Source organism: Heliangelus exortis, chromosome 2 (assembly GCF_036169615.1).
Source record: "Heliangelus exortis chromosome 2, bHelExo1.hap1, whole genome shotgun sequence".
Classification (NCBI taxonomy): Eukaryota; Metazoa; Chordata; class Aves; order Apodiformes; family Trochilidae; genus Heliangelus; species Heliangelus exortis.
The window spans coordinates 46,651,656-46,673,242 of record NC_092423.1 but is presented as its reverse complement, the minus strand read 5'-3'; the positions used below and the strand labels follow the sequence as shown (position 1 = coordinate 46,673,242).

Here is a 21,587-nt window from a genome sequence, read left to right as displayed (position 1 = left end):
AGCTGACTTTGTAGTTACGTTTGGAGTTTGTGTGTTGTCTATCTACGTTTATCAGAAGTGAACTACATAAATACTTCAGATGAGTGCCTGTGTTTTTTCCTCCTAGCCTGTGGTTGATTTCCATGAAAATAGTTTTTCTTCTAACAGACTGACGGATGGGTGAAATATTCTGAGTGTCCTCATTGCCATGTGATAAAATCTCACTCATTTCTGCAGATAGTATTGGTGCCCAAAGTTTAGTCATCAAGTATTCTGAACTCCAGTAATGCAATTTATCATTTCTTCTATATCCATATCAATGGCATTTTACACTGCCACTCCCCTCACCCCCCTTCTGCTGGCTCTTATGCTCTAGAATCACTGTTTGTAGATTTAGTCTTGCTTTTTCTTTGTGAAATTAAATTCCAAATCTCAAAATAAATAGCAGTGTTATTAGAAGACACCGTCCTGCAGCACCGTTTGTATAAATGACCAAAAAAACCCCCCAAAATGATGTTAACCATTTCTTTTCTCTATTCTACCATGTTTTGCCACAATTAATCTTCTAAGCTCATGTGGTTCTCTGAGTAGTGTTATACTCAGGCGTGCAATTAAAAGCACAGAAGTTCAAATATGTACTGGTGATATTTTCCTTGGTATTTGTGAGCTATTTAACTTAACTGCCTTTCTAGGTTATAGAATTTTCATTCTATATTTACCCATATTTTACATGTATGTTTGCTTGATAGGATATCCTTTTTACTCAAGTGTAAATGCATCTGGTAGTGTGAACTCCCAGGGATGGGTTTCATACGAGGTGTTTAACTGTGTACTGGGTCCAGAAATCTATGAGAGCAGATTGTGTCTCATTTGTTACCAACATGATGACAAAGCATGATTTTCAGCTTTCCATGCAAATAATGTTGCCAAGTGCTTCGTTTTGCAGTATCTGGTCTGTCTAAAATATGCTTTAAACATTACCTAACTCTCCTCAAAATGAGACTAATGGAACTTCTGTAAGTAATTTGTAGTTTCCTAAAAACATGTGATTATATAGTTCAGCCATTTGCATAGGCAGTTTGTTTGTTTTGTTTTTTTACAGTATTTTGTACCTTGACTGCTCTCTTCAGAAGACAGTACAATTGAAGCAGTATGCTGGACCACTGTTTAGAAAACATTGAAATTTTAGAAAATTTAAACTCTCTAGAAAGATACTCTATTTTTTTCAGTGCCAAGATCCAGCACCCTTGACCAAACATGAAGCTTGAAGGTCAGCTCAGTGTGCTGGGGAACACAGGGTGACAAGCTGAAGGAACAAAGCATTTGCTATCTCTCCTGAGAAGAGCTTGCCATTTAAGTGACAGCGACTGTAATTTATTTAATCTTTCCTTAAAAAATATCTTTCAATGTAAAGATTTCTTTTGCAGAGAAGTTTTGCTGTTACTCAGTGTCCAGCTTTTCCTGGCATTGAAAAATTAAGACATTGGTATACCTTTTTTTTCTAAATAAATATGGGAAAAAGCAGTTGGCCATCTTCCTTTCTGTGTCAGTACTTCAGTATTATACTCAATATTCAGTTAATACTTCAGACAGACAGTGTATTTGCTGCCTAGATTTGAGTTTTTCCTAAAAAAATAAAAATAATATATTAGCTGTTAGTACTAACCATAAAGACTTGTTTATATGTAAAAATATATCTTGGGATAGTTTTGAGACATGACATTTTTCATGCTGAAGCCAGCTTAAAATAGGGATGACAGTGTTTCTCATCATTTGTGTTGCAGTTCATAATACTGAGCTGTACTGATAAGATACGATTGTGTAATTAGATGGATTAAGTCCTCTAGAAGAAGAATAATTTTAATCCTGGTCACTTCAGTTACTTGGTTTCTAGTTTGGCCCTGTTACCAGGCAGTGACTTCCTTTAAATAATTTTCAAAAGGTTTGTGAGTAGGGATTACCATAAAGAGCCCTCTGTGATTTCCTAATCAGTTGTTTTAGTTTACTGGGACTGCAAATGCTGGAAGCAATGGGAACATTTGCCCTCTCTGTTAAGCTCTGGTGACATTTCCTAAGGCAATACTTTAGTGAAGTTAGCCCTGACTTCACCTCTCTCAGTATTTTAACTGGAATAGTGAAGAGTGGCTTTTGAAGCTCAAGAAGTGTCTGAATGATGCTTTTACTCAAGAAGTTTAGTTCTGGTAGTCCTGTGAGGAGCAGGGATCTGGACTTGTTCCTTATGGATTTCTTCCAAATTGAGATATTCTATGAATTAATGTACTATTTAAAGTGGTTGGGTTTTCAGCTGAGGCGTATTCTGAGAGGTTCAGGTCCTGGACTGATGACATTTGGCTGTTCAGGGGTTTGCAGGGTTCTTGTTAGTTATAAAATCTGCTAAAGAAGTTAATTGAGTGTGTATATCAGAGCTGTAGGACAGTGCTCTTCAGCTAGATGTAAACCTATAAAGGGAAAGCATTTGTTAGGTTGGTTTGCCTGGTGCAGTTAGTCTTGGAGTTCTGTGAATGCAAAGAACTGCTTGAGAGATGGGATCTACCTCAGTAAAGGGGGCAAAGGTACCTTTGGATGGATGGGTGACCTGGTAAGGAGGGCTTGGAAGCAGGAATGACAGGGAGGGGAGAAGGTTATGAGCAGCTCTGGGGGATCAATGAAGATGGCTGATGAGCAAAGGGCCTGGAGTCGTGAGCTTGAAGGGGGGCACAAAATCAACAAAAGGAGGCTTAAACAAGGTAGCCAGCATTTTGGATGTAAGCAAGGAAGTACCCATTATGCACCATTATGAGGAAACACCAAAATTGAGCTTCCTCTCTGGAGTGCACGTACGTTAACACAAGCAACAAGGGGAAATTAACACGAGGAATTAGATATCTATGTGCAGTTGTAGGGCTGTGATCTTGTTGAGATCATGTGGGATGCCTGTGTAATTGGAAAGCTGCAGTGGAGGGATGCTGGCTTTTTAGGAAGGGCAGGGCAAGAAGATAAGGGGGAGCTGCCTTTTATGTGGTCGTCACGGTTTAACGCTGGCCCAGCAATCAATTAAACCAAATGACAGATGCTCTCTATTAATCTCTCTCTCCTCCCTGATAAAGAAGGGAGAGAGAATAAGGGAGAGAAACCTATGGGTTGGAAACTAAACTACACAACTTTAATAAAACAGTAATGATAAATAGGAAAGATTACTAAGTCTATACAAATATACAGGAAAATTGATACCACATTCCTCCCCCCTTCCCCCAATAACTCTCAGGTCACCCCCGAGGCTGCAGGGCAGCCCTGGGAAAGTCCAGGCTGGACTCCTGGAGTCAGCAGCAGTCGGGAGCTGGAGGCAGGAACACAGGGATTCAGGCTGGCAGGGATCAGGAGCACAGGCACAGAAACAGATGGAATCCTCCCAGGATGCTGAAGCAAACAGGGAACAGGTGAAGAAAGGGAAGCAGGAAGGGAAGGGAATTGACCCTCGTGAACCCTCAAATTTATGCTGAGTATGACGTGTATGGGATGGAATACTCTGGTCAATTTTGGCATCTATCTTGTCCGTTCCTCCCTAAGGGAGGGCTTCAGGTGTGACCTTTTTATGCCTTCTCTCCTTCCAGAGGGCAAAATGTTCCTCAGAGCTGAGCAGTGTCCTTGGCTCTGCACACCGGTCTCCAGCAGTAACTATAAACATCGAGCGTTATCAGTCCTAGAAGCAGACACAGGCTGAGAAACTTGCTGTTAATTTCAGCAAGTGCAGCTACTTACAAGAGACTGAGCTGAAAGCAGAAATACAAGACAGAAAATTACCTTTATCCTGGCTCAACCCAGGACAGCGGTAGAAGAGCTAGAGTTCCTGAAGCTCTGCTTAGGGATGGGTGATGAGTCAACTGAGAGCTTATGGATAAGCAGTAAAGAGCAGAACAATGTGGGTAACATTGTAGTGGATTTCCACTACAGGACCACCTGTACAGGATGTCCACCACTACAGACCAGAGGGGACAGATAAGAACCTTGCAAAGAGCTAGAAGTAGCCTCACATTCACAGGCCATGATACTCAGGAGTTCATCAGCTTTCATATCTACTGGAGGGACAACACAACAGAGCATGAACAATCCAGGAGGTTCCTGGAGAGCACTGATGACAATTTGCTGACCTGAGTGATAAGAGGAGCCCATGAGGAGAGGTGTGGTGTGTTACCTTCTACAACAAGGAAGGGCTCTTTGAGTGTGTGAATGAATGTCAAAAGCAGCCTTGGATGCCATGACCATTGGTAGAGTTCAGGATCCTGGGAGGAGGAAGCAGGACAAAAAGCAGGACCACATCACTGGGCTTCAAGAGACCAGATTGGCCTCTTCAGTGATCATCTTGTTAGAGTCTCATAGGGTAAGGTCTTGGAGGGAAGAGAGACCCAAGAAAGCTGATGAATATTCATGAGTTGTCTCCTCCAACTTCAAGAGCTGTAGATCACAATGAGCAGGAAGTCAGGCAAAAATGGCAGGAGGACTGCACGGGTGAGCAAGGAGCTTCTGGCAAAAATTCACACACAGAAAGTAGGCATACAAAAGGTGGAAGCAGGGACAGGTAGCCTGAGACACTGTCCAGGCATGCAGAGATGAAGTCAGGAAAGCAGTCAGGAATTAAATCTGGAGAGGAATGTCAAAGATGCCAAGATATGCTTCATTAAGTATGCAAGTGGCAAAAGGAAGATTATGGAAAACATTCCCATCCTGCTTAACAGGGCAGGAGCCTTTGTGGCAAAGGACATAGAAGAGGCTGAGGTACTGAATGACTTTTGCCTCAGTCTTTACTAGCATCACTGGCTTTCAGGAATCCCAGACCCTTGATACAAGAGCAGAAGTCAAACAAGGAATATGTACCTTTGGTGGAAGAACAGCAGGTCAGGAAATACCAAATCAAACTGGACATCCATAAGTCCATGGGTTCTGATGAGGTTCACCCACAAGTGCTGAGGGAGCTGGCAGATCTAGTGAGGCCACTCTTGATAGTCTTTGAGTGATCAGGGTGACTAGGAGATGTATCTGAGGACTGTAGGACAGCAAGTGTCTCTCTGATCATCAAAAAGGAGGACCTAGGGAACCACAGGCTGGTCAGCCTAGCCTCCATCCCCGGGAAGATTGTGGGAGCCATTTCCAAGGTTATGAAGGACAAAATGGTCATCAAGAGTTGTCAGCATGGATTCACCATCAGGAGTCACACTTGACTAACTTGATAAACTGTGATAAATGGGATGACTTGGTATACAAGGGGAGAGCAGTGGATATTGTCTACAAAACGTTGTCTTCAATAAAATTTTCTTTCAGTTTTCTCTGGTAAGAGCCTCATAGAGAAGCTAATGGAGTGTGAGCTGGGTATGAGATACTCAGATGCAGCTTGGACTTGGTCCTGGGAAACTGGCTCTAGGTGGCCTTGCTTGAGCAGCAGGGTTGGACAAGATGAGTTTCAGGCATCTCTTTCAACCTCAACCATTCTGTGAAGAGTTGAGCAGTGGTCAGTTGAGGTTCTTGTGCAGCTTATGTTGCCTTGCTTGTGTGGCTGCTGTCCTACAGATATGACTGCAATCAGTGCTGTGGTGAGTTTTACACTTCCAGAACAGCTACGTGCCCAGAAATCCAGAATTAAACTTACCTGTCCCTTTTTTTTGAAAGCTCCTCATGCTATTTTTGCATTCTTTGATTTTTACTCTCATTGGATCAGTATTAATACTATTTTGTACCTGTAAAAGGCTAGCAACATTTGTTGGAAAAGCAATAAAAGTGTACTTTTTTGTTTGGTTGGTTTTCTCCCCACCTGCCTTTCATGGTGAAAGAGAACAGAGAAATATTTGCAAAAGTTTATTCATAGTGCTAGATTAAAAAAACACTCCAAACCTCATGTAGTCTGTAAGTAAAGATTGACTTACATGTGTTGCAACAAAAAAATGCCATGGAGCAGTGAAAGGAGTTAAAGAAATCATATGCTTCTTCACTCGGGTGTGACAGCAGAATCTTTACCTTGTAGGTAAAGCTAATATGTATCTTTTGACTACTGTTTTGTCTGTATTTTAAAAATACATTTTTGCAAATAAACATGTGCTGCTCATCTTGGAAGAAAAAAAATAACCTGTAGTTCAATTAAATTACTTGTTTCTCCCTTTTGAAGGGTAACAGTTTGCCTTATTCACTAGAAAGATAGGTTCATTTATACCTACTTGAAATAGCTAGCTCTTTTAAAAGCTTATTTCTGAAGTAATACAAAGCCTACAAATTATAGAAAGGCAACAGGTACATGGGGAAAACTAAACATGTGAGAGTAGTATGTATGCTGCATGTAAAGTATAAAACCTCTTTGCAAGAGTATTTTTTGGGAGACTGGTCTATGGTTCTCAGTATGTACCCTTTCATTAGTTTCAAGAATAAAGGAATTCAGCTTTGAAAACTTTCATCCAAAGAAAAAAATAGAGGAAAAAGTATTTGCACTTTGTGTAAAATTGAATACTTAAAACTACAGATACTTCCCAAGTGACCAAAAAGTCTTTGTTCCATCAATTCCTGTATGGTGAAGTGAACCTTGTTGTAAAAATTTCTCAAATGGAAGTTTCAGGTACTGGTTCATGTTTGCTGTGACACATGAACCAAGGCTTAATGCAGGTTTAAACAGCTTTGTGCTCTGACTCTTCCAGTGATACAAACTTTTTTTCTCTTTAAAGGTCAGTCCTATGAAATACGGATGTTAGATAATCGGAAAGCTGGAGATATACCAGAGATCAATGGAAAACTGGTGAAGGTGAGCTTAACACCTAACTAGACACTGTCACTAGCAAACCTCTGCTGCTTGCATATGAAAGAGTAGTTTTTACCCTTTTATTCTACTGTGATTCATGGTGGCCCAGCTGATCTGACCAATAAGGAAGATAGACACAGTGTAACCTAATGCCTGGTTTTATTGTTTTATGTCAGGTTTACTAAAAATTTAAATAATATATGTGTGTGTATTTCCCCATTTACAAATGGGTTGATTTCATTGAATTTTTGATAACCAGAGGTGAGCTAATTGCTTTATGTACCTTTTATGAGGTCTGCAGTCTGAACTGTTTGAAGATATGTCCATGTCTTTCTCCTGAGTAAAAGGAGGCTATGGTAACAAATTTAGATCTCTAAATTTGATACCTAGCTGAATAAAATTAGGCGAGAGAAATTCAATCCAGAGGCTGTACATTTTATAGATTTATTTTTTGTTTGGTGTCAATAGATACATGTTCAGAATGACTGTTGGCTGGTAATATTAAAAAATGAGTACTAAAATGATATGAGAAAGTGAATATGAAGACCATGAATACCCCAATGCATTGAGTCATCCTGTATAATGAACACTCAATTATTTTATGCAGAAGATTCCTGGTTGTCTACAGATGAGTATCTGATGTCTTCTCAGTAATTTTGTTTTCCATTTCAAGTAATTAGGAGATATGGAAGGAAGGTAGAGGATAATTTTGAAAGAACTGGAGACATTATGAGCGTGTTTCTTAGTAGGTCTTAGAAGATGCAGTGAGCCAGCCTGTGGTTTTGTGAGAATGCGATATTGACACATAAGAGACAGATTGATAGAAAACAGATCTCTCATTCTACTGCTTCTTGAGCAGTTTGTTCCATAGCTGAGCTCCTGTTCCTAATTCCCTATTGGTCTCTTATACTTTAATGGTAGCAGAAGGTACTATGGATCTGGGGTAATGCATGAAGCAAAAGAAGGAGGTAGACTGAAGAATGGCCAATTAATCTTACACAGTATCAAAATAACTGCTGAACTGTGTGGAGGTGAACTTTTCTTAGAAGCATCTGACAGTTTTACTAAATAAAAAAAAAATAAATTATTCATGTTTTGGGGAAGAAGGAAAAATAATTAAAGTCACTTTGACAGTGGTGTTGATAAGTACACTAGAACAGTGTGCCTGTGGGAGGCTGAGTCAACTCAGGGCTATATAATTTGTGCACTTTGGCTGCTTTCATAGTCCTGTGCCTTGTTCATATTTGTATGGGGGATGGTTGTTCAGGGATGATTTCAGGAAGTGTTAAGCACAAGTATAAAACTGGGATTTACTGTTCTGGGATTTACGAGTTCTGTAAGTAAACCTTTTACAGCTGGAATTTTGACTTGCTATAATAATCATGTTGACAATTTTGCCCTCTTCAGTGCTATTTCCTATTCAGTGCTACTTCCAATGCTGTAGCACTGGGGAACTTTTGCTGTGTATTGGCAATGAGCCATTTGGTAGATAAAACAAGACAAAGCAGTCTGAAAGCTTGAAAAAAGTAAATTTTATCGTAGCAAGGCATTGTAATGCTGCATCAATGAATTTTTTTTCATTTTGGACACCTAATAGTGGAATCTCAGTACTTCACCAACATAAAATGTCTTCTTTGTTGAAGGCAGCTGCAGGTATTTCCAAGTTCCAGACTTGCCAGTTTGCAGTGAAAAAGGAGGAGTATGTTTGTGTGTGTGCATTCACGTGTGCTGTTATCTTTGAAATAAAAACAAGGAAATGCAGTGTATCTGAAGGAGGCACTTAATTCATAAGCTCTTGAGTTTTGGTTTGGTTTTTGGTTTGGTTTTGTTTTTTTAATAAATTTTTGCCACTGTAAATACAAGTAAGACTGTAGATTAATAGGAAAAAAAAAAAAGAGACTTTAAAAAGTTTGCCTACCATTTGTTCAGTAGCAATTAATGTACAGAATTTTTTCCTTTCTGTATAACAAATTGCTTTGTATGTGCATTTATGCAGCAGAACAGAAACCTTTCTTTAGTATGACTGAGAGCAGAGTCACAGCAGAATTGGTCTCAAAAATAGGGATTGTTGGCTAATTACTTCAAGTTGAATAAATTTAATCATACTGTAGTATTTTTAGATTAATATTTCAGCTAGAACAGCTGGATTAGTTTGGAAGTTCTTTATTACTTCTTACTATTAATTGAAACCATAAGACTTGTAAATATCTGTAAATACCAGGAATGGATTTTTCTATTGCTTTCATTTTCTTTAAATTGTCCACAAAAATTAAAAAATTATGAATTTATGAAAATGGTCAAAGTATATTCATTGCTTCTCAGAGTAAAGGAAGACTTTTGTATTTGTTTCCTAAAATAAGTTTGTTGCCTCCACAGTATTGATACTGTGCTGTCAGCGTTGCCAGTTCACAGTGTGTAATTCATAGTGACCTTTAGAGTATACAGTTAGGTGTAATTCTCTCTTGCATTTTTACCATGTTTTTACTACATTTTCAAGTATCTCTCACTGCTCAGTTCTGCTCCTGTGTTCTATGGTTCTGATAGCTGCCATATTATTTGCTCTAAATAAGTGTTTATCAGCACTGTGGCTATTTTGGAATGTTTGTAGTGGCTGATCTTCAGGCGTTTTCTGAACATACAGTAACTTTGTGGCTCATCAGATGCTTGTTTTCTTCTTTATTAGAGTATTATAAGAGTTGTGTTCCATGACAGAAGGTTGCAGTATACAGAACACCAGCAGCTGGAAGGTTGGAAGTGGAACCGCCCTGGGGACAGACTTCTTGACCTAGGTATAATTGTTTCTATCTGTTGCCACTGTATGAAATTCAGTTTCCAAATTCAAATTAATCATTGTCACATTTATGCTAGGGCTGGTGGAAAAACTCAGAGCAGTTTTCTGTGTGCTGCTTTGTCATAGTGCCGATTTTGTATATAAATGTTACTTTCAATTTTTTTAAAACTAAGTGCTACATGCAGATGACAGTAACTCAGTAACCTTAGCATTTTGTTACTAAATTTTGCAATAATTAGTTGAACACAGACAAAAGTAACTTTCTTCAGTAGACTGCAGATGACATGAGGATGTTTTTTTAGTTTGGCTTAACTTTATAATTTATGTTTCATAAGCTGGAGGCATCAGGGGGGTGGGATCAACTAACAGCCCCAGCCCCTGAGCACTTCTTTTGTTGAGTCTGCTAAATTGCTTTAGATTAGTCCTGAGAAAATGTTTATGGTTAAGCCATCAAAGCCCACCTTCTTTTATCCTACCCGTGTTTGCTGATGGTAATCTTATATTAAAATTTGTTTCTGGTGTTTTCTGGGAATATGATTATTTTAAAATATATACTGCTTATTTTAATGTAGATATTCCAATGTCTGTTGGAGTCATTGATATCAAGACAAATCCAAGCCAGCTCAATGCAGTTGAATTTTTGTGGGATCCAACAAAATGTACATCTGCTTTTATTCAGGTTTGAAACTTTACTTGACTGGATGTTTGTGTTTGGTGCCTTTCAGGTCACAAACAGTACTATACTTGCACTGTGAAGCTACTTGTTTTATTATCTGTGGGATGGATAGACATTAGATGCCAGATTTGTGAAAAACACAGGTTCATAGCAAATGTTACTTCTATAAAGTTTCCTACTTGGGTTTTTCAACTTGAATTGAGTTTTTAAAAGCAGCTTTTAAGAACAGTTTTAATAAAAGGCTTTCAGAAAGCTCGTTGCAGAAAGCTAAAAATTAATAAATTCATATCACCCTAAATTGCTGTGACTACTATTTTTTTAGTTGAGAGGCCCACTCTTTAATTAGTGAGCTTTGGCAGACACTTGGCTTGAGGACAGAAAATGAAAACGAGTGTGAATCAAAGAATTAAATCACATGTTCAAATATGTTTCTTATTATGTCAGTAGGCTTCCTTGTAGTAGAATTTTAATTATTTATATATTTGATATTCAGGGCAATTAAATATGCTTTCTCTGCAAACTATTTAGATGGAATGTTCAGTTTTGCATTGGAATTTTTAGCTTCCTTTTGTCTTGGAATTATGGTTCTCTGTTGTTGATGGCCATAGAAAATACAAAGTTAGTATTGTAGTCATTGAGAGTGCAGGGCCTGTGGTGCCTGGCCTGCTTAAGATTCCATAAGGAAGTGAAAAATTGGAGCACTGTCCAGTGAGATTTATTATAACTCTGTTAAACAGATTTTCTCCTTAGATATCTTTTAGGTGTATTTCTAGCTTGTAAGCCCAGTCTTCAGGGAGATGCAGCACTAGAAGCTGCATCCAGCATCCTACTACATCCTGCTTGTAGAAGTCACCAGACTATTTTTAACATGTTAGGCTTATTTGAAGATATGCTGCTTTCACATTACAAACTCTTTCAGTCAGTGACCTTGTATAGCTATGGTAATACTTCATAGAAGTAGCTGTGAAGTTTATTCTGAAGGGTTTTTGCTGTATTAATGATAGATATAGTTGTCATCCATGTCCATTTTTCTTAAGACCTGGGAAGTTCTCATTTAATAAGAACTGAGAATGACTTAAGCTTTTTGGAGGGATTTTGGTGACACACTCGCTTCTTTCACCTCTCCCCTGTCAGCTCAAGTGTAATGTTTTTGGCTTCGTTTGCTTGAGGGCATGACAAGGAGTGAAAGGTTAGTTACACAGCTTGGTCTTCAGATAGAAGGGGTAATTTGTTACTTGTCCTTTGAAAATGTGCATGGTGTCAGTAACATGTTAATGTCTAAAATACTTCTGAAGGTCCTTTTTGTTTGGTGGTTGTTTCTTTTTCAGGTACATTGTATCAGCACTGAATTTACCCCTCGAAAACATGGAGGAGAGAAAGGAGTTCCTTTTAGGATTCAGGTTGACACTTTTAAACAGACTGAAAATGGAGAATATACAGATCATCTGCATTCAGCCAGCTGTCAAATCAAAGTTTTTAAGGTAATGGTAGAAAACAGATTCTTAATAAGTCTCTCAGAAGGTCTCATAAAGATGGGAGACATCTTTATATTACTGCTTGACTTCTGAGATCAGATTTCAACTATAAAACCCATTTTCCTCTTGCTTTCTTGCTCATATAACTGTTCCTTTTTAGCCAAAAGGAGCAGACAGGAAACAGAAAACAGACAGAGAAAAGATGGAAAAGAGAACTGCACATGAAAAAGAAAAGTATCAGCCTTCATATGACACCACAGTTCTTACAGAGGTAACAAAATAGAATTGCAACTGCTTATGAGGAGAAAATGTATAGATACAGCATGTAACACGGCTGCAGTCTTGGAAGGGTTGGGGAGGAATTAGTTCTACACAAAGATAAGGTTTTTATGTGACAAACTTGTCCAGTGAACAGCAACATCACATTTTAAGATTTTGTGTAGTAAACTTTCATTTAGATTCTTAGACTAAAACACACTAAGACTGACCACTATTTGCCTGACTGTACTGAACCCTAGCGCCAAGTCTTGGTACAGATCTAAAACCCTTGCTGCCAAAAACCCCAAAAAAACCCAAACCAAAGCCAAATAAAGAGGGGGGAATCTGGAATTTAATTATCTGCCAAATTTGGGCTTCAAAGCATATGATTTGGAGAATCGTCACAGAATTTTAGGCCAGAGCCTCAGTAGGTTTTTGCATTTTCTTTTTATTTAAACATCAGTGAGTTCTATGCAGTTTTATAAAGATTTCAGAACTTTTTAAAAGGCTTTTAGATCTTTCCTCACTGTATAATGAAAAGAAATTGATCCAAATCTTTGGTGTTTGTCCAGATGAGGCTTGAGCCTATAATTGAAGATGCAGTTGAACATGAGCAGAAAAAGTCCAGCAAGCGGACTTTGCCAGCAGACTACGGTGATTCTCTGGCAAAGCGAGGCAGTGTAAGGGACTTCTGCTTACCTTTTCATTGTGCAAGATACCTTGTGCAGTGTTAGATATAGGAGAAACTTCCATGATATAAAGTATAAAAATATTTTGATGCCTCTGTCTTAATTTTATTCACGTTTTACGTATACCAATTGCTCCACGTTTGCGTTCAGCAAAGGAATCCTTCCTAAATCTAACACTTAAACTGTTGCAGGGGGACTGTGTAACTTTGAAAAGTCAAGACCTTTCCATTTATGTGACTTTAAATGAAACAGCTTTTTGCTTTCCTGTATGTGTGCAAGTAGTGGAAGAAAGAACAGCAAAATGTAGTGTTTTGCCCCATATCTGTCCTGTCATTCAATATAAGTTTCCACGTGCGTTGGTATTTTTAAACCGCTGTGTAGTGGTGTGGAGGGTCGATTGGTAGCTACTGATTTTTCCTTTACACATTGTGTTCCAAGCAGGTTTAGTGCAGTTCAGAAGAGTCAGCACATCTTCCCTGACACGTGTACACTAACCTCCCAGAATGAACCTCACATACGTGCTGTGCACTCTTCCTGTCAAGGGTTACCATTTCTCAGATGAGAAGCAGTCCTCCAGTTGGCAAATTTCAATATCAATTCATGATGTGACTGTGTATTCCCACTGTGGAAGGCAGTGATTTGACTGTCCCTTAAACAGGTGCATTGTGCTGGCAGCTCTTTCCCAGCAGTGCTTGCACAATCACTGTCTGTCTTTGGTTCCTCAGACCCTATGTAGTTTGTATTTACGATATTTGAAAGTGATGTGTAAGGTTTAGCTTATTAAATACTTCAGTGCATTGGTCTTGTTGTTTGTAAACTGTGTGACTGAGAGAGAGTGAACAAGCAATATTAAATGAGATGGATTCTTCAGAGAATTTTTTTGAACCAAAGCTATTATAAGCACTGAGCCATCTAAATTTACCTTCTTGGTTGTTAGTTTTTTTGGTTTTTCTTTCTTTTAAGATGCACCTTTAGAGTTACTTGGCAATGCAGATGTTATTTTTTTGTTCCTTACTGGGCCCTGAAGTCAGGAGGTGTAGACAAGAGAAAACGGGATTTTACCGCTTTCACTTACAAAGCATCTCTGAAGAATTTTTGAATCTGGTTCTTGGAGGGATTTCTGATTTTTTTATTTTCTCTTTCTTTTATAAATACTTCACTGAATGATTACTACTTATAGGAAGAATAATAGATAAAGGTATTTTTAAAATAAATGACAAATCTCTTGTCCAGACTAGGACAAAGTGTAGCCAAATAATGCCTGAAAGTTATCTAACCTGTTTTTAACTTAACAACCCCTTGCAATACTTAAATATTCTCTGTAAGTGACACAAAACCTCCTAGAGTCTTTGAGTTATAAAGTGGAGCTGGAGCATAACTAACATTTACTAATGTAAGCATATAGTATGTCCTCAATTAGTTTTACCTTACACTTATCTGTACTTCATTGTAGCAGAATCAGTAGCATACAGGATATGTAATGTGGGTATCCTCACATTTTGGGAGTAACTTCCTCATTCAGAATAATTAACCCTGTGTGAGCAGAGTGTTTTTGCTTTTGTCAACAACAATTGTAGTTATCTAGAATAAGACCCCTGTATTTTATAGGCTCTTTGAAAAAGCTCTGTCCCGTGTATAGCAAAATTCCCATCCTGTTCTCTGAAGATGATGTTGTGTGCCCAAGTATAACAAGCCTAATTTGGAGAACAGATGTTCTGTTCTTATGTTAATTTGGTGTTTTAATATCTTATGGAGTTCTTTGCCAAAATTCAGTTTCACTCTCTCATAAAGCATGACTATGGGCAGATGCAGGTAGGCTGGAAGCAGGAAGGTAAAAGACTTTAAGCAGTGGTATAGAATAGCTCGAGTTTTTGTAATTTTCCAGACATTCAGAACATTCTGAGTTTAAATGCTACGAATCCTGTAGCTGAAAAAGCATACTTCAGTAAAACCATTGGTTAGTGCTTTATAATTTCTTTCATATCATATGTAGAAGAATGTTAAAGATTTGAAGCCAACATAATTTTCTCCTTTTCAAGAATTAATCAGTGTCTGGAAATAAAGGCATAGTTTCTGAAGTATGGGTCCATCACTAGTATTCTATCGGTGTACTAGAAACAGAGGCCAGTTAGTCTTGAAACCTTAAAAACAACTTCTTCGGATATTTACCAGCATATAAGTCTGTTGTTTGATATAGGTAAAGATACAATGCCAGGTTTTTTTTTTTATTTTCTGTTCTGTGATAGCTTTTTACAGAGTTGGATGCTTCCTTGTGACAGAGTGACGTTTTCTTTTTAAATTTGTGTCCAGCAACCAGGGTCTTCTGTTTATCTTTAGCTTATTGAATGTCCTTTGGTTAACTCACTTTTGGTCTTAAGAATACAGGAAATAACCTGATTCATCAGACCAGGAATCTGTAGGGTCTGTCCCTGGCAAGTGCAGATGCTGTGTCTCAAACAAGGCAGCAGTTTTGCCACTGCCTGTGATATATTCCCCTTCTACACCCACCAGTGTCCAGAATCACCATGCAGGACAGCAGAAAGCACATCCCTGCTTTGTTCTTTTACTTTTATGGATTTGATGCCCAGGGATTTGTCTAATTCTGTTTCTGAACATAATGGGTTTGTGAAGGTTGTGCATGTAAGTGATACTGAAAGCATAAACAGATTGGCTTAATTGTGAGGAGATGCTTAGAGAATATATGCAGTTGCTTTTTTTTTTTTTTTTTTTTTTTAAGGCTAGATGTCTTTGTTTCTTGAACCTTTCAGAATTAAGTATCTCAGTACTCAGATATTCATTTTTCCCTCCACAATATATAAGATAGGTGAGAGGAGAGAGGAGCCAGAAGGCATGTCGCATTATAATGACTACTGCTAGGATTTATATTTTTTTTTACCTGACTGATACTGTCTCAGTGGTTTGTTATTGGTAACATTTTTGCTAGAGGAGGAGACGAGGTAGGAAAGTGTGTTTGTAGAAAAGAAAGGCTACTTGCTTTGGGCTGGGATTTTCTTTCACTAAATATTTCAACTGTGCGTCTTCCTGCATTTAAACTTGGAGTTTTGTTGTGAACAACTTCATCTGGGTTTGAAGGATGGGACCATTAACTTCAATATATACCTAGGGAATGGCTCAAAAACTGTTCTCTGACACCAGTGTGTTATTCCCTGCCCCTGAATTCAAATATATGTTGTACAGAATCTTTTAGTAGTGGCTGAGCTTGCATCTGTGTGCCCAGCTAAATTGGAGTAAAATTTAGGGAGAAAATGCTAGAAAATTAAAGAAAATTTATTATGCTTTCAAAATATTTCAGAACAAGCTTAATGTTGTTATGTTAAGCTTTTATTTTAAAATTTTGGCTTTGGACCACATAATCAGGGAATAAAGGCCAATTTTAACTACCTGTTCTAATACAGCATTGATGTCAGTAACATCAAAGTGAGCTTGAGAAGAGAAACAACAGATGGGAATACACAGACTATAGAAGGAAGAGTGGGTAACACCAGAGCATCACAGTTGTGTGGATGGCACTGTTTGAAGTCTAAAGGATGGCTTTGACTGTGGTAATTAAAGGCAGTGTGTACACTGTAACAAAATACTGATTTGAATCTGATCTTGAATGAAGAATTTGCTAATTTTTAAGCTATTGGCACGCAAGATTTATTTATTTTTTAAAATTGTTTGTGCCATGCTGGGAGAATTTGCAGTCTTACTTTGATGAGTGAAGAGTGGAGTCCAGCACAGAAGTGTTGTTAAATGTTTTACAGGAGATTGCAGTTGGTGTTGTGCTCATTTAGTCTTTCCCCCAGAGAGTGAAATGGTCTTGCAACACAAAATTGTTGAAACATGTTTCCATTTATAGTAGGTTGTACTTATTCCCCTTCCTTCCCCCTCTTCCCTCATCCCCTGCCTTCTCCCAAGGCTATGCTGTAACTCTGGAAATTTCCTTACAGGGTATTTAAGGTGGTGCATAAGTATATGAGAAAGCTTTGTTGTTTTAACAGACGTGGTCTTAGCTGTCTTTAGCTTGGTCAGCTTGCTTGTTTTAATCCTGTCAGTTTGTCTTTGGACATACCAAATTCTGGTTTTTGGGTTTTTTTAATTTGTCTTTGGACATACCAAATTCTGTTTTTTGGGTTTTTTTAATTTTTTTTCCTGCAAATACTGGATCTGCAATGGCATTTAAAACACTATAAGCTAGTCTTATTTTGAAGGGCTTTTATCATAGTGATTTAAAAAATACCCCCCAAAATATATCACTATACCAGTCTGTCCAGAAGTCAGTTGACTCATAATATACTTGTGATGACTTAAATTTGTGTATCAGAAGTCCAGTTTACCAAGCAGTTTAGAGAAAGCAGTACAGACAAGCATCATTTTAGTCCTGCAGTAACTTAATCAAAATTTTCAATTCACAAAATTCCTACTGAAAATTCCATTTGTATTTAATTGCTGTCAGTGCAGATACATCAAACTTATTGACAAGGTGAAATCAAGCTTCATAGTTTTACTTGTTACTGAATACCTATTGTCAAGTCTTGAATACTGCATCTTAAACAGGTACCCTTTTATCCTAAGGGAGTTTTTGCAGCAGATGACTTGGGTTGACTGGTTGGTTTATTTTAAACTGAGTAAACTGTACAGGTCTTTTGTCAGATCCACCACTGATACCTTCACTTTATTAAGAGAAGGCAGTATAAATAGGAGGAAACAAGATAAAAGGGATTTTCATCTGGAGTCTCTGCATGTAATGCGTGGGATGGAGGGACCTTTTGTTTTGAATTACAAATCAAAATTCTCTGTGGGGGAAAAAAAAACCCTTGGCTTTGAACGAAAGAACTGTGCATCAAAGTAAAAAAATTATTGTAAAGAGAAACTTAAGTTTTAATTCTTTGTCTTCAGTGTTCACCATGGCCTGATACTCCTACAACATTTGTGAACAACAGTCCTACTCCTGCACCAACATTTACCTCTGCTCAACATAATTCCTACAGTGTCCCGGACAGGTGGGTTTCTTTCCTGTATCATAATTAAAGGTAACATTGTAAAATCAAGCTTAATCAAAAGGGTTTTCTCAGTAACTCTAGGAGCTTTCAACTAGTTTCTAGTCCTCCTGACGTATGAAAGTTTGTTGTGACCTATGTATGTATTTTACAGTTTGGCACTTGGGTTGTGTGATTCATTTGTAATGTAATTACCTCTGCTTCAATAGTTTTCTTCCTCACTGTATGTTGTTGGAAGCTTTTTCTTCTTGTCCTTTGCCACACAGCAAATACTTTACTTTTTAACTATTCTAATTTAGTTTCTGCCTTTGGAAACTAGATCTTTTTTCAGTAAGAACAGTCTTAGTTCCCCTCACTCACAGCTGATAAAATTTGCAAGAAGAAAACCCAGCAATAATCTTAACAAGCTTTTCAACAGAAATTATATTAATAAAAGTATTTTGTGTTGCAGCATTAATTAAACTACTGAAATTAAACTGTGGGTGATCAAGAAATTATTTACAGTGGAATAGCCTGGTCTGTACACTTTTGTCTGCCTTGTATTTTGCTGACCTCCCATGAGTACTGGTAAAACTGCTTCTCCAGTTGGTAAAGGATAAAGAGAACAGGAACCAGCTGACTTGCATATAGAACTGTGATGATCATTCTCTTGACTTGAAACTACATTTCAAATGTCACATTTCAATGCCACATTTAAATTGGCTTTCAACAGTGACATGTATTGTTTTGACATTTGCAAGTTATTTTTCATGCAATGTTGTGAATATTTTGCTTAATGAAATTCTAATAATCCTTTCTTTTTTTTTCCTTTTTAATCTGTAGCAATTCTTCCTCCCCAAATCATCAAGGAGATGGAACCTCTCAAGGCTCTGGAGATGTGAGTGTTTGCTTTCTATTACTGATCATGGCTATATTTGTGTCAGAGTATTTCATATTTTATTATTATTATTTATTATTATTATTATACATACCTTGATGTTATTAGGTTCTGAGAAAGTGTTTAACTGGGGGAGATTTTTTTTAATGGGTATGTTGTTATATTTTTTTAATATCCAGATTTTCCTATCTTCTTTCTTACAGCAGCTTCATCCTTCAGCCACAATCCAGGAAACTCAGCAATGGTTGCTCAAGCATAGGTTCTCTACCTATACAAGGCTTTTTTCAAATTTCTCAGGTATCTGTATTTTACTTTTTTGCTTAGAGTCTTTCTTTGAGTTAGTGAGCAAGTTTTGTGTGGGAAAAATATTTCTCTAAAAGCAATAGGGCATTCATATTTATCATAATTCACTGATTTGCTTATTAAATGTTCAGTTTGCATTGGAAAGCTTTGTTTTGTAGTTGCATTTTGCATAAATTCACTGTAACCCCCCAAAGTGGATATAGGTTCTTTTATAGGTTCTTTTTTTCCAAAAAGAATAGTTTTAACCTTGATTAATCCATCAAGAAAAATTAATCAATTGGGTGAGGCAGACCAGCAGGCTGGGCTGTCTCTTTTGCTGTGCTGTTTTCTAATGGCAATCAAAATGCGATAATCTCAAATGAAATCCAAGAAATTGCCAACATCTGCCTCATGTTAGATCTTTTCTTAGGAGTTAGTTTTAAATGTAGTATATGAAGTTTTTATCCTTCCTAACTGTGAAGCTGGGAGTCACAGAAATGGCAAATTCTGTTTTTGTATTGAACTCCTTTTTCAGTGCCATGCAACTGGAGGATACTTTTACCTATGTGTGTTTGCCTGGGTTTTGGTGTTGTTTTTTTTTTTCCATAGAATTAGTGAAATCCTGTTGGTTGCAAAAGACCTTTAATATCATCAGGTCCAACCATTAACCTAACACTGCCAACTCCACCACTAAACCATGTCCCTAAGCACCATATATTTCTTTATAATTTAATTTTGGCAAAATGTCTGGTTGATCTTCCTTAAGTGTGTGCCAGTGTAGTGTCCACTTTATATATGGAAGCAAGAAATGGCAATAGATGCACCATCTGGGGCTGCATTTTGCTGTTTGCTTCTTTAAGCCTCCATGTAATTATGCAAAGAGGGGGATGACACAGTGCACACTGCACATAAAATTGCAGCTGAGTTTTCTCTGGTGACACATGATGGGGAGAATCTGATGGATAACTTCTGCTGTCTGCCTCTGCTCCCTCTGCTCCCAGGCATCTCTCTTGGTCAAGACCAAAAGTACAGGTTCTCTAATGTGGTATTACTTAAATCTGTAAGACTTGGAAGTTTTGTTTTTTCTGTAAATTTTACTTCATGCTGCCTGATGTTTTCTACCTAAAATTTGTACTGTTTTCTGCTACTGTATCCAGGCTTTGAGAAATAAGCTCACATTTAGTTTTTCTGAACAAGCTCTAAAGGTGTCATCCCACCCCCAGAAAGGAAGTTCTGCAATCTCATTAATGAATGAGTCAGTATTTTGCAGTACATTTATAGGCAAACCATATGGAAACTTGACAAGTTCTGGTTCAGCAATATCTAAAACCGTGTAAGCTGCTGCTAGTAGTAATATAGTAAAAATAACTAGAATTGAGACTCCAGGTGTCCATGATGTTTTCCCATGCATAGGCAGTATGACTTCCCCAAATAAAAATTGACTAGACCTTGAGATGTTTGTGAAGTCACTGGAAAAAACTGCATCTTTTGGCACATAGGAGCATGATCTCTTTGAGGCACTCCCCCCCCCCAAATTAACATACATAATGTGTAAGAACCACATGGCACTTGTAGCTATCTCAGCAATAAGTAGGTGCTGTTGTGGGTTTCCCCCCTCAGTGTGGCTATAGCATCACAGAACCACAGAGTGGTTTGGGTTGGAAGGGACTTAAAGCTCATCCAGTTCCAACTCCCCTGCCATAGGCAGGGACACTTCCCACTAGATCAGGTTGCTCAAAGCCCCATCCAACCTGACCCTGAGCACCTCCACGGAGGGGGGGCATCCACAGCTTCCCTGGGTGACCTGTTCCAGTGTCTCACCACCCATTTGCTTTCTAGCAAAGCAGCCTGGTTTTGTAGGTGAGTGGGCAGCACTGCTGCAAGCTTCAGAGAACCAACAGCATCTCCCAGCTCATCAGGACTGACACACTGAGGCTCCTTAGTTAAATCAGTGACGTGATGATTTTATTTGAAATACCATGGACCTAATGGAAAAGCATCAGCCCTTGCAGTGCTAGAAATTGACCCTTTAAGCTGCTGCTGCTGTTGGATAGTTTTTGACCTTTGCTGCTTGTGTTATGATTGCTGAGCTCTCTTAGCAAGCTTTAGGTCTGACAGTGACCCTTGGGAAAACTTTTAAAGTGATTCTTCGTTTCATTATTGTCTTTGTATGTTCATAGAAGTCAAATACTAGCTGGCTGCTGGATTTTCTTTGAAGCAAGAAATGCAGTGTAGCTTTTAATTGTACTTCTGCAGGTGTGGTGGGGTTTTTTATTATAGTACTTAGAAGGTATGATGATGAATTATTTTTGCTGGCTTTTACCAGAGTATCTGTGTGAATTAAGATCTTTTTTTCTTCCTGTTCTCCCACGTATCTATTAAAGTGACTGATTTTTCACACAGTTTTGTTTTCTATGTTTACACCCATGCTACTTCAAAGAAGTAATCTTTCTTTAGATCTGCTTAGTGTGTTTTATTGAATCTTCATTTTTTAAAGTAAATGTTCTGGGAAGGAGGCTGGTTTTTTTCACAGATCATTTATTCCCAGGATCACTTCAAAAAACAAAACAGAACAACTGCTTTTGGATGGAAGTATCCCACAGCCTGGATTCAGCCCAGAGGCTGATGATTTGACCACACTGATGGAGTTACACCAGCCTGAAGCAGCATCTCAATGAATGAATGCATTGTAATAGAGGATACAACACACTAGTTAAATGCTTGGGATGATTCATGGAATTGAGAAACCATCAAATCCCTTTGCTTTGTATTTGGCATGTGT

At 38.1% G+C, this 21,587-nt stretch overlaps 1 protein-coding gene across 4 annotated transcripts in view; it reads left to right on the top strand.

Moving 5' to 3' along the window:
• UBP1 (upstream binding protein 1) overlaps positions 1 to 21,587 on the top strand; it is a 45,609-nt gene that overhangs the window by 17,304 nt on the left and 6,718 nt on the right. For 2 of the 4 annotated variants that reach the window (XM_071735968.1, XM_071735966.1), the window contains exons 3-11: positions 6,681 to 6,757; positions 9,438 to 9,543; positions 10,118 to 10,224; positions 11,550 to 11,702; positions 11,857 to 11,967; positions 12,527 to 12,634; positions 17,546 to 17,649; positions 18,469 to 18,523; positions 18,727 to 18,820. In XM_071735968.1, the coding sequence (XP_071592069.1) occupies positions 6,681 to 6,757; positions 9,438 to 9,543; positions 10,118 to 10,224; positions 11,550 to 11,702; positions 11,857 to 11,967; positions 12,527 to 12,634; positions 17,546 to 17,649; positions 18,469 to 18,523; positions 18,727 to 18,820 (915 nt within the window). The remainder of the gene's footprint in view (positions 1 to 6,680; positions 6,758 to 9,437; positions 9,544 to 10,117; positions 10,225 to 11,549; positions 11,703 to 11,856; positions 11,968 to 12,526; positions 12,635 to 17,545; positions 17,650 to 18,468; positions 18,524 to 18,726; positions 18,821 to 21,587) is intronic. The other 2 variants (XM_071735967.1, XM_071735969.1) reach the window with 2 other exon arrangements.